A 12,642-nucleotide genomic window follows, 5' to 3' on the forward strand; every position below is an offset into this window, starting at 1 on the left:
GAATATACTTGGCATTTCTGTTGCTAAATTCAAGAAAGGCACTCTGTTATTCAAGCTTGCTATCTGTACTGAGTATACCTTTTTTTCTGAAGAAATTAGGCTTTCAAATTGCCTTTATTTTGACAAACTGGATAGAATTATTTTTTTATCAGACTGGATTGATACCATTTGTTCTTTTAAAAATGTTTGAGCTTGTATCTTAATACTTTGGTTAGAAACTTTACTCGTAAATCATGGTACTAGAACTTGTATGCAATAAAAGAAAATGTTGATTTCTATTTATCTTTCAGTTGGCCTGTCTTAAATATTTCCTATTAATCTTAATTTACATTTTTTAATATATGGATATGCACTTCTGTTTGTATTTTTCAGAGTATATTATTTATTATACAGTAATGTCTTTACTATTGCTAATGCAATTTGCTTCTTGTGTTACAGCTAATGATATTGTGCTTCTGTGGCCCAACAGATCTCGTAATCATAATAGGCAAATTTATCCTGTGCTGCCATATATTTCCTTGCTGACAAGGTCGAAAACCAGTTTCAGGCTTCTCAGCTTATACCTTCCTCTTCTTGGTTCCATCATGAAGCCTGTTGATTTATAAGCATTCTTCTCACATTTATACTTTCTATAAATACCTCTAGTTCAAGTTCATCCTTCTTGATTAGATATTCCCTGGAGAGACAAATAACGTATTTGGCAATTAAAAACACAAGGATTTAAATTAACAAAGCCATATTAGCAAAAAATCACTGCATCATTAAAATGATGAATTTCTATTAACATCCTTCATTCCTCACTTAGATTTGCCAAATCCTTCAAAAATGTGATATATTTACACTGTTATGTATAAACTGCAATGTTTTTTTAAAATAACGTAACAATAAAAAATTATATTACCAATTTAATAAAAAGCAAACATTATTTATTATTAAGGTATCAAATCCCATGTGCTGTCCCATTTCATCCAAAATCACAATCTGAGGTATGATTAAAAAGAAAATGAAGAAATCTGACAAATAATGTTGTATAGCTGCAATTCTAGTGAAATCTTCAACATATTGTGCAATTTAGGCAACCGTTAGCCTCTACACTCTCCCAAACAGTTTGAAGTATTATCTGCTTTTGCTTACAGCCCACTCTGAATACCTATAACATTAATATCTAAAAAAACACAAAAAGTGAAGGATACTTATTCACATGTACTCCTTATTCTAATTGTGCGGGGTTTTTTGCCTTTTTCTTTCTACCTATTTGAATTTAGAAGCAGGCAGGGCACTGACATCTTACATGTTCAATTCCTCAGAAAGATGAGACAGCACTCGTCTCATGTAACTTCAGACAATGTAAAAATCAGACAACTAGACTGGACTAATCATTTAAGCTACTTCAGTAGCTTACAGGGAAAAATGGTGTGATTGAATCCATCCTAACTGGAATAAATTGCCAGTTCATGGTGCCTCTGACTTACTAGTGATCGTAGCAAGAACCTAAGTGCCTAATTTAACTTTGACATTGTCAAATGTATCTGAAGTGAATCCCTCTCAAGAATTAGTCTATCAATTTTTTGTACAATGCTGCTGTTACTTAGTTTATATTAATTTCCATTTTTGATGGACTGTTTATAAGCAGTTGTTGCACTAGCTTATCATCTTGTTATGCTGAATCTGTTTGCTCCAGAGATGTTCAGAGTGGGCAGGAACAACCTTTGAAAAGTCATCAGAGAGCCTGCTAGATAGCAAAGCAATTTATACTGAGTATTGCAGGTTATTCTGCAATCAGTAAGACAACATTACTGTGCATATACTTGATTTCTGAATCTTGACTTGACTCTGACCTCGAGTCCTGACTTGCAGGAGTTTTTTGCTCTTTCCCCATTCTGTGGTATCTGTGCTTTGAAAAAATGATGCCAGGGTGCTTTGTGTTGAGCTTCTTACTGTCATGTTCATGAATTACATTTTTAAGAATAATTGTATATTCCTAGCTCTCATTTATTCAAACATCACTAAAATTTTCTTGAGTAATAGTAATATAGGGCCTTTGTAACATTAACACAATTAGTAAACATTTCTTTGCCTCAAAACAGTTTTTGCACAAAAATTGTCAAAATGTGAACCACTTGTTCTAAATGATCCCTTTCATTGCTTCAAAGAGGTGTGACAAGCCCCAAAATATTTGATGCTGTAAGAAATCACAAAAGTTGTTTCTGTTACTTTGGACAAGTCCACTTGTGTGAAACAGAGGGACTTTTTTTTTGTGTACTTATCAGGAAAGTACTTGCAGTCAAGTCTTGCAGAAGGAAAGAATAGGATGATGTGCAACTTTGCATCAGCACGTCGGCAGTACTCTGATGTTTTTATTTCTCTCTGAAGGCTTTTTCACTTAATTTCAGAGAAATTGCTACTTACATACATGGTGCAAAAGCCGTGTCGCAGACTTGATGTGTATGATCTGTTACACAGAAGTGTGTAACTGGGGCCACCGAAACATCCATCTGAGAATCTAAACACTGCAGGAGAGATTGTAAATCTCAGATTCTAGGCTTTCTCACCTTATTTCTTGTTCACTTTCTTGATCCTCGTTCTCCACCTAGATAGTTAATTTTTAAATTATTACAGTTTTCCCCTACTCATTGACATCTTTTTGGTGATTATTGGCCTTTCTTCCATTGTTTCTTTTCTTTTAGATGATTAAAAAAAAAAAAGTTAATGCAATTCTGAAAGTGATTTTCAGCACTTCAAAGCACAGCGTCAAATGTGAAGATTTAGGGAGATGGGGTTCAAGTGATTATTTTATGTGCGAAGAGTCTCTGGTTCAGTATTCTGATATGCCACTCATGGACAAAAGTCTTCAAGTCTAGGAATATTTGGTGTTAGAAAGGCAAAGAGAACAACTTCTTTGGATTCTCAATCCAGAGACTAATAAGGAGATCCATCTGGGGAAGTGTGATTATGACTATCAGGAGGGGTTGGTGCCTTTTTCTCTTAATGAGTTACACTTCTGGCAAAGGCAAATGCTGTCTAACAGGCACCCATCTTTCAGCACCAACCTAGTGCAGGGGCATACATTTACCTGAATACTGAGTGTTAAGATCCAGGTTGATGATCTTTGAAGTGCAGAGAACTCTGAGACTGGTTATATATGCCCATACCTTTTTACCATGATTAGTCAGAGGAATTACATCTTTCTACCAGTTCTTGTCAGTCTGTGCATACTTTTTTTATTTAATTTTGCTTCTAGTATTTTTAGCTTAATTGGAAGTGTGGTGTACTTCTAAAAACAAATTTTACAAGTAATAAAATTGTAAGATGGGATTGAGGGAAATGAGAGTTGGAGCAGCAGTGAGGAAAGTTCATCTGGAAGAGTGGAGAATGAGAACAGGTCTTGTGACTGCTGGGAGTTGTGTAGCCATCTGTTAGGCACTCACCCCTGCGGTCGCTTCCATTCCAGGGACCTGTCTGAGATAAGAGTTCAGTCACTTCTGGCAGCCCTGTAGTTTCTGTGCCCCAGCTTCCTGACCCCTTACTCAGCCACCTTACTCAGCAATGCTTCATCCACTACACTTGCCCTGGCCACCCTGCTCACTGTGGGTCTTTGGCAGCATGACATCCCCTCATTAAGAGCTGACAAACCAGTTTTCAAAATACAGGTGACAGCACAGGAGTGTTGAATGTATTCTTGGAGAAGGAATAGAATTTAAAAAGGAGAAGTTTAGTAACCACTGCTTTAGTTTAAGATCTGCTTTCCAATGGTGTCTAATGCTGTAAGTTGATGAGCCTCAGCGGATTGCTTTTCTCCTCCCAGATGGGAAGACATAGCAGCTGAAATAAGCTTTGGGTCTTCCCCTTAAAAGTACCATTGAGTGTCACGTTGCACAGATTGGTAGAGGTGGTCTTTCCTGGTTCAGGTTACTCCTTTCACATTCTTAATACCTCCCTTTCTCTCACATAGTCTTACACGCAGTTCAGAGTCTGTGGTGCCAGTGATCATCCAGTGAGAAAATGGTGATAGTTTTCAATAGCCTGCTCTGGTTTTTCAGATTCTGCAAGCTTGTATTGGAGTCAGGTAACTAATTTACAACCTAGTCCTCATTGTGCATCTAAGTTAAGCAGAAGCCATCAGAAAGATTTAAGCTTTTCATCTCTAAATTTTTATTACTAACAGAGTGAACACACAACAGAGGAAGAAATAAAGATTTTTAGGCAAATTGTATCTTTTGCCATTGCTCCTTTCTTGGGTGCCAGTTCATATTGACTGTCCTTCTCTTTTTTGTAAATAACTGTAATACACGATTTTTACAGTGCATTTGATTTGAAAACTTTTTCTTTATACAGCCATGATTTCATCGGAGAATTCACAACAAGTTACAGAGAATTGTCGAGGGGGCAATCTCAGTTCAACGTGTATGAGGTAAGTATTGTGAGCATCGGGAAATAAATGAGAACACTCCCAATGTTTTCATGGCAAACTGATTAAATCTGCACAATCTGGTAAAAATCAAACTTTGAAGTGTTTTCACATTTCCCTTTTTATAAACAAGAACAGAGAGTCTAAAAGTGTTGCTTCATAAAAAGATTTAGAAACAAGTAGGTATGTGCATATGTGTGTATGCACACTGGGCTGTGATAGGGCAAGAAGAGCACTTCAAGCAGCTGGACTGGTACACTTGGAGCAAATACTGGGTTACCTCCACTTGTGTATGAACAATTCATCATTTATTTCTTTTGCCAACTGTTACATGTGTTGTACGCTGTTTTATCCTATACAAGCAATATCTGGTGATTCCTACATCTGATGCAGAGTCACATGCCGTTCATCTTAAGTGCAGACTTTAGAATCTTTAGAGTTTTGATGCAGGGCTTACAAGTGACAGAGAATTTATCTTATTTATTGGCAGCGTTTTTCTTGTGGTCAGTTACCATCTTTGCATCACTCTTCTGGTTTAGGATTCATATATCTGCCAGCTACTGGGATTGATGGGCAGTTGTCAATTCAGTTACAGAGTTTTATTGTGTAGGCTTGTTTATTTTGGATCTAATAAATCCCTAGTTTAAGACTGATTTCTTAATTTGAGATTATTGGGATTTTGCAAAAAAGTAAACTTTCCAACATCAAACCTTATCGAATCATCAAAATGTGCTATAATTTACTCTCAGAAGCAATCACTGAGTTTGTGGAAACAGAAATTGAGATGCATAAACTTGAAGTGTCATAAAGGGACTCATTTTTGGCATCTTTCTTTTTTGGACAGATCCCTTTAAAAAATACACCAGATTTGGACACAAAAAAATTGACTGAAAAACCCCCATTAAGACTCCTGCATTAAAAACTTAATTTTTAAATTAATATTGCACAAGAATCTTAGTCTAGAATGAGAAAGTGTTATGAATTTTCAAAATGTGTTAAATAAGGAGAGCTAATAGGAAGAAGAGATTTAAAATTTATTTTGTTGCTGAGAAGTGTCAATTTACATTCTGCAGTGTTAAACTCCAGTTTATGGTTTTTATAGATCCAAGACATTTCATTTTCACTTTGAGTCCCCATTATTTTTATGCATAACTTCAGCGATATCTTCAGTAGGTAGCAGTGTGTAGTACTGTAACTTCAAATACTGTGAATGTGCTCCCCAGCTAGAAGCAGTACAGGTGAGTTGGAGTTATGCTACATCTGAGCTAGTAAGTTCTGCCTAGAATGTCTTACTAATGATCAGTTCTGGTGCTGACATGAAATGGTTAGCCTTCTTTTAGGACCAGGATAGGAAGTCTACCTACACTGTGCTGTGTACACATACTGGCTCATCTAGGTCTGTGTCAAGCGTCTGCACTGTATTGCATTGTGTAGTTGGAGTTATCTTCCAGAATTCCTGTAAAAGGAATTGGTTTCTTTCCCATGGTAAAACAATGTGCATTATTTCAAGTTGAACCTCTTTTTTGTGTGTGTGTACAAAACCCTGTGTTTCCCTTTACTGTTGCTTTTTCACCCAGCAGTAGCCTAGTGCTTAGCACACACCTAGTGCTTAGTATCTAAGCATCTAATTCACCATTCTGACGATAGACATTCTTGATGTATTTACACAAAACCCCTCAGCTGTCTCATCATACCAATGTAGTGGTGGTGTTTGGGAGCAGTGGTCTGCTTAATTAGAGCAGTGTCACCATAAAGAGATAGTCCCTGCAAGGGCTCATGAGTAGCAATTTCACATGGACATAATGTGTGTATTCCAGGAACCTTTCTATTCCCCTGTGTGAAAATACTTGCTATTGCATTTGCACATGTCCAGCCATGTGTGTTAAAGGTTTTTAGCACCCTCCATCTCACACATGCTCCTAGACAAAGTGTATGAATTGTGCCAGATACTTTCAACTTCTCTAAGGTGAAGTGCTGTATCTGTAGGTTTTGCTCTGTAGGCCTTTTATAGCCTCACTTACTGAGATTTGCAAAGAGTCGTCTTTATTTTTAACTTCACTGTTCTGTTGTATCTCTCAATCATAGAATCATAGAATAGTAAGGGTTGGAAAGGACCTTAAGATCGTCTAGTTCCAACCCCCCTGCCATGGGCAGGGACACCTCGCACTAAACCGTGTCGCCCAAGGCTCTGTCCAACCTGGCCTTGGACACCGCCAGGGATGGAGCATCCACAACCTCCCTGGGCAACCCATTCCAGTGCTTCACCACCCTCACTGTAAAGAACTTCTTCCTTATATCTAATGTAAACTTCGCCTGTTTAAGTTTGAAGCCATTACCCCTTGTCCTACTACTACAGTCCCTAAGGAAGAGTCCCTCCCCAGCGTCCTTATAGACCCCCTTCAGATACTGGAAGGCTGCTATGAGGTCTCCACGCAGCATTCTCTTCTCCAGGCTGAACAGCCCCAACTTTCTTAGCCTATCTGCATACGGGAGGTGCTCCAGCCCTCTTATCATCCTCGTGGCCCTCCTCTGGACTCACTCCAACAGCTCCATGTCCTTTTTATGTTGAGGACACCAGAACTGTACGCAGTACTCCAAGTGAGGTCTCACGAGAGCAGAGTAGAGGGGCAGGACCACCTCCTTCGAGCTGCTGGTCACGCTTCTTTTGATGCAGCCCAGGATACGGTTGGCTTTCTGGGCTGCAAGCGCACACTGCCGGCTCATGTTAAGCTTCTCGTCAACCAACACCCCCAAGTCCTTTTCTGCAGGGCTGCTCTGAATCTCTTCTCTGCCCAACCTGTAGCAGTGCCTGGGATTGCCCCGACCCAGGTGTAGGACCTTACACTTGTCTTGGTTAAACTTCATAGGGCTGGCACCGGCCCACCTCACAAGCATGTTAAGGTCCCTCTGGATGGCATCCCTTCCCTCCAGCGTATCAATTCTGTTCTCATTTTTGCTGTCTTTCATTTCTGGATATGAGCATTCATACAACACAAGAAAACTACTGTGCAGGCAAGGTACAGTCTGTGCTTTATTTCTTGTCCTACTAGGAAGAGGGGAACTTCAGAAGAGTCCGAGTATGAAGTTCACATTCAGTGCTTCAGATCAGAGAGTCATGAACCCAAAGAACTGTGTTATAGGTAGACTATTGTGATGTGCTTTTTTTTTTTTTACCATTTCCAGACAGTATATCTGTCTCATAACTGTTTGACAGATCCTTTGATGAGCTCTTTTGTCCCTTTCAGAGTTTATAAATAGTATTAAACACAGGAATGGTCCGTTTGGAGTTTAGATGGGTTTTCCTTTCTTTCACTTTGAAGACGTTATAGTCTCCTCTAATGAACTTGTAAGATGTTTACATCAGTTGAGTAATGAACATAACCCAGGAAAACACAGCATCTGCCAGAGTGCCTAAGGGAAAGATAGGAAAGGTGACAGTGCATCCTACTAGAAATTGCCTTCATTTTGCCTTGGTTATTGGAACCTCGCTCTTTTGGGTTTAGACCCTGACTCTTATCCTCATGCAACAGATTGCTGTCATCATACCACAGTACAAATGCCCATTCCTTCCTAGGTCTGATTACCAGAAGGATTATTCTAGTCAAAAGCAGCCCTCTCTTGAAAAATGTCGTCATACACAGAGCCCTCCTGCTCCCTAGGAGTTCTGATAGCATGAAACGGGTCCTCTTACTGCATCAGCAGTTTCAACCCTTGGCTTATGTAATGCAGACCAAACATAGTACTTGAGGAAAAAAATAAGGCACCTAGTATTTTTTTCCACTGTTGTTTAGGAAGTCTCTAAAAGTGTTTCTTCTTTCTTGTATTCCTTCCCAGCTTCTACCTGGGACATTGTGTGGGATATTTTTCTTGGTATTTCTCTAGTGACTCTATCCTTGATCTCCAGTGTTACCAGAGGTGAAGATTTTGATCGTATCCCTCTCACCCCTACCTTCCTCAGAAGAAAGTAATATCTAAGGCTCCTCAAGATGAACAATGGTCATATGTGCTGTCCAAAAAAACAGGAATAGCTTTTTGCACCAAATCTCCCATTAACATAGTCTTGTTAGTATGAGCAACTCCTCTTTCAAATTAGCAGTTCATTTGCCTTCGAATTATACAGGTGCTTCTGCTATGTGATGCCACCTGGTGACTTGTGGATTCATATGGGCTATAGTTGCTTTTGGGGTGGTTCCATGACTAGCTGTCTTGAGGACTGTACTTCTATTCCCTCTTCGTCCATTCTGGTAGGAGAGCCTATTCCTGAACTTAGACTCGTATGTGTGTCCAGGTTGGTGAAACTCCTGACCCACCTGGCTGCAAGATCTTCATTAGTACAATCATAATCCCATGATCAGAACTTCTTTCAAGTTCTGCTTCTCCCAAGGGTGATTCAGATGTAGGACAAATCCAGCTAATTAGTCATGGTCATCATGGTAGACAGCTTAATTTCAAGACCTCTTATGTCCCTTGGAATAAATACTTCAGACCTTCTTCTGGGTTTTGAATATGCTTTTTGAAGGTTTTAGGTCAGCTTCTCTATTTGCACCGTGAGTTCCATTATCACTCAGTTTGCATGCACAGTGCCTCTCTGAACTGAAATATAGTTTTTATTCCTCATGGAATGATATTCTTGCTAACAATGAGAAGGCAAGCCTATATGGCTGTAGCCTGGGGGGGGTGTTTCCTGTATGGTGTACAGATCTTTGTTAGTCCTTAAGCTATCCTTTAATTGGTTTCGGACTACTGCCATTAAACATCAGTATTTTGTAGAATTTCATGTTCCTAATACAGGTGATCACACATAGGATGTGGTTTAGGCAAGCACTAACGCAAGATAGGGAAATAGGGTGCTCCAATTATGTACTGCACTTATATTTTAAAAATGAGCAGAGGTGCTGCTGTGCAAAGCAGGACAAAGGTAACTGAAAGCCACAGGGTTTTTTCATATTTAGATCCAAGATCAACCCAGAGTTACAGTAATTTACAGTGGTTTCCTATGGATAGTGTCACAACACAGATTACTGTGCAGTGAAAATGTCCTCTCCTGTTGTATCTCTGACATGACATCTACCCTACCAGGAATATTCTGTCATAACATCTTAATTAATTTTGCAGTTTCTTGAATATAGAATCAGTATCTCACTCCCATGAATAGCATCCATTTCTTGAGCATCTTATGTTTGCCTCACCACACTGCAATCCTCTGTACTTTGGTACTGCTTCTACTTGATCTGTCTTTGCAATATGAGAACAAAAGAGACTGGAAAAATTCTTTCTTAATTGTTTTGCATTTACAAACTGACCCAAGGAAGGTAGAGAAATTTGTGGGAATCCCATATTTTCAGAAAAGAAACATTGCTATAACAAGCTTTCTTCAATTGACCTTTTTTTAAAAGGTAAGAGTTCACGTATCTTCCTAGGTTACTGCAGGGTTGTGAGACTTTGGTTTATTTATAGTTACCTGAAATTTGAGAAAACAAAACAAAACAAATAAAATATATAAAAAACCCCCAAACAACACACAAACCCCACATAAATATTATAGTAATTATAGTACCTGGAAGTACATGAGAGAGATCAGCTGTCATTTAATTCATCTTGGATCAAATAGATGCCTTGTTTCCCATGATATTTCACTCCAAGCTCTAGTGCATTTCCTAGCAATTCCTAAGCAGCCAATTATCAAGTTACTCGAAGTAGAAAGTTCAGATGAATCTTCTTTTGGCATTTACCGACTGCTGGCAAGAAATATGCTGCTAATTTAGGCCTGACCACTGGTTTCTGGAGAGCTGTGAATGAAGGGCCACAGGGCAGGCAGGCTGTCTGTTACCTTCATCTTCCTCTGCTGGGCAGTTGTCAGCAGGAGTCACTTTCTGGCTAAGATTGTGGTTCAACAAGAATTGCTGCATTGTTAATAAACCACCATTAGATAGATTTAATCCATTGCTTACCAGTCATACTGTTAATAAGAGAAACAAGGGTTATCTGGGGTTTTTTTAAGTGTTAAAGGGTTTATGTATATGTAAGGCAGTAAAAGCTGTGATGAACACTTAATAGATAACTGTGTGGCATACTGGAGGGGAAGAGAGAGACACTTTCATTTAGCCTGTTTGGGAAGACCTCAAATGGTAGTTACCTCTTTCTGCCTTAAGTTTCACAGCTGTTCTGTGTTGCACAGGGAACATGATCTTTAAATGTAACTTCATTTTGCTTTGAGGGAGAGAATTTTTGGAAGACATATATTACAGTTTTTCCCATTTTCAGGCCAAATTCTTGAAATATAGCAGTTAAATGACTGAAATTTCAGTTGGGAATGTTTTCATTCCTTGTCATTCTCAGAACATCTGTGAGCAGCTTACATCAAAACTCGGCAGTAAGCCACAAGGATTTGAGTTTCCTCAAATCTCATAGCAGATCATGGATCGACGTAATTAACAAAATAATGTTTTGCTTCCAAATTCCATGTGCTATTTTGAAAAAAGCAGGAGTACATTTTAATATGTATATAATAAAACTGACTGAGACTTGCCTTTGAATGGGTAGGTGTTCAGAAGGGAAACAATTTTTTGTTGGTGGCTACAGTGAGAAATCTTTTAGGTGTGGGTTCTGTGAAGATGCTTGAGCATGGGGGGTGCACAGAGCCCCCACAACTCCTGTACACCAGTCATGTGGTAGTCTGTGCTGTTTCCATGAACTTACTGACTAGTTTTCATTCAGGCACAGTATGATCTGTCCCTGCAATTGCCCTTTCTGTCAGCCAAATCCTGTTACAGCAAATACAGAAACAAGGAGTAGAACAACTCTCGTGTTTCTCAGATAATACTGAGAAGATGGAAGCAGATTAACTGGAATGTGAAGAGGTGCATTGTGAGATGAAGAAGTTGTGACACAGTACACTGAAACACTGGAATCAGGAGTGCAGAAAAATGCAGAATCTTGTGAAAATTCAAAGAAGTATTTCACTGAGTACTCAGATTTAATGAACACTCTTACCTCTGTTTCGCAGGTCCCCTATTTGTCAATAACAGCACTGGCTTACCCAGCAGGTACCATGAAGATAAATTCACTGGTTTTCAGATATGCCTGTGTCCCAGCACTGAGGTGCATAAGTAAACAGTATGCTGAATGAATTTAGAATGCTCTAAAAATAGGCTGCTTTCTGCTTTGAAAGTATCTTAACACTTACCTTTATGTTAAATCATAAATCATACTGCTTTAATATTTGTATCTGTGTTTCTAGGTAATAAATCCAAAGAAAAAAGGAAAAAAGAAAAAATATGTTAATTCTGGAACAGTAAGTAAATATATTTTATGTTACTGGATGCTTTTATCTTGAAATAGAATGTAATTGGCTTGTAATTTAACAGGATTAGAACAAAAGCTTCTGTGAAGGCCACGACAATAAATTATTTACTGTTATACAGCATTCATTTCAGATTTTTTTAAATTGAAGAGTCTGATAAAAGCTCTGTCCAGGTGTGCAATGAATTCCAAAAGAATTTATACCAAAATTTCAGTCAAATTACTGAAATTATTGGACTATTATTGGACTAAAATTATTGAACTATTAATAATAGTCCAATAAATATGTTTTATTTATCTGAAACATAGATGGACTTTTAGAAGTCAATTTTCTTCTTAAATTTAACTGCTGAGTTAGCATGATTAAAAGCTAGTGTACTTATCATGGCTAAACGAAAATGAGTCCACATTTTTTATTACCAACAGTTTTTTGTAGATTGATGTTAAAAAATCTGTTATTTCAGTTTGGGATGAGAGTTTAATGTCCTGTTGTTCATATTGCATAGTCTGTTTTATGAACCATTTGCTAGCAATACAAATAATTTCCTTCAGCAATTTCTCAGCTTCCGTGTTCTGGCATCCATGATGTTCAAAATAACATTTAAAAAAAAAAATGAAGATGAATGTTGAAGAATTGTATATTGCAAAACTAATCAGATGTAAGATATGTTTTTTGAAACATCCAGCATGTGGGGTTTTTTCCACATGAACAGTTCCGCTGAAGTCAGTAGGGCTACTTTAACTCTGAACTCTAGCCTTGAAGGAATGTTTTGTCACTCTCACATTCTTGTGTAAGTCTGTTCATCAGTAGGAAAATAAACACTTATTTTGTACCTCTGCTTTAAATTGTAAAAAATAAGCAGAAGCAGCTTGTCCTTGAACATTTGCCATTCAAGATCTGATTCATTAGAAAACTTTTTCTTCCATATTCC

The 12,642-nt window shown here is 38.2% G+C and overlaps 1 protein-coding gene across 3 annotated transcripts in view; it reads left to right on the top strand.

Annotated features, from left to right (window-relative positions):
• The window catches only part of CPNE8 (copine 8), an 88,981-nt gene that overhangs the window by 51,321 nt on the left and 25,018 nt on the right, over window positions 1-12,642 (top strand). For all 3 annotated transcript variants that reach the window (XR_003990594.1, XM_030479828.1, XM_030479829.1), the window contains exons 11-12: window positions 4,336-4,411; window positions 11,649-11,702. Coding sequence is in view for 2 of the 3 variants with exons in the window: in XM_030479828.1 (XP_030335688.1) it covers window positions 4,336-4,411; window positions 11,649-11,702 (130 nt within the window). In the remaining variant the exon portion in view is untranslated. The remainder of the gene's footprint in view (window positions 1-4,335; window positions 4,412-11,648; window positions 11,703-12,642) is intronic.

Source organism: Strigops habroptila, chromosome 3 (genome assembly GCF_004027225.2).
Source record: "Strigops habroptila isolate Jane chromosome 3, bStrHab1.2.pri, whole genome shotgun sequence".
NCBI classification, from domain to species: Eukaryota; Metazoa; Chordata; class Aves; order Psittaciformes; family Psittacidae; genus Strigops; species Strigops habroptila.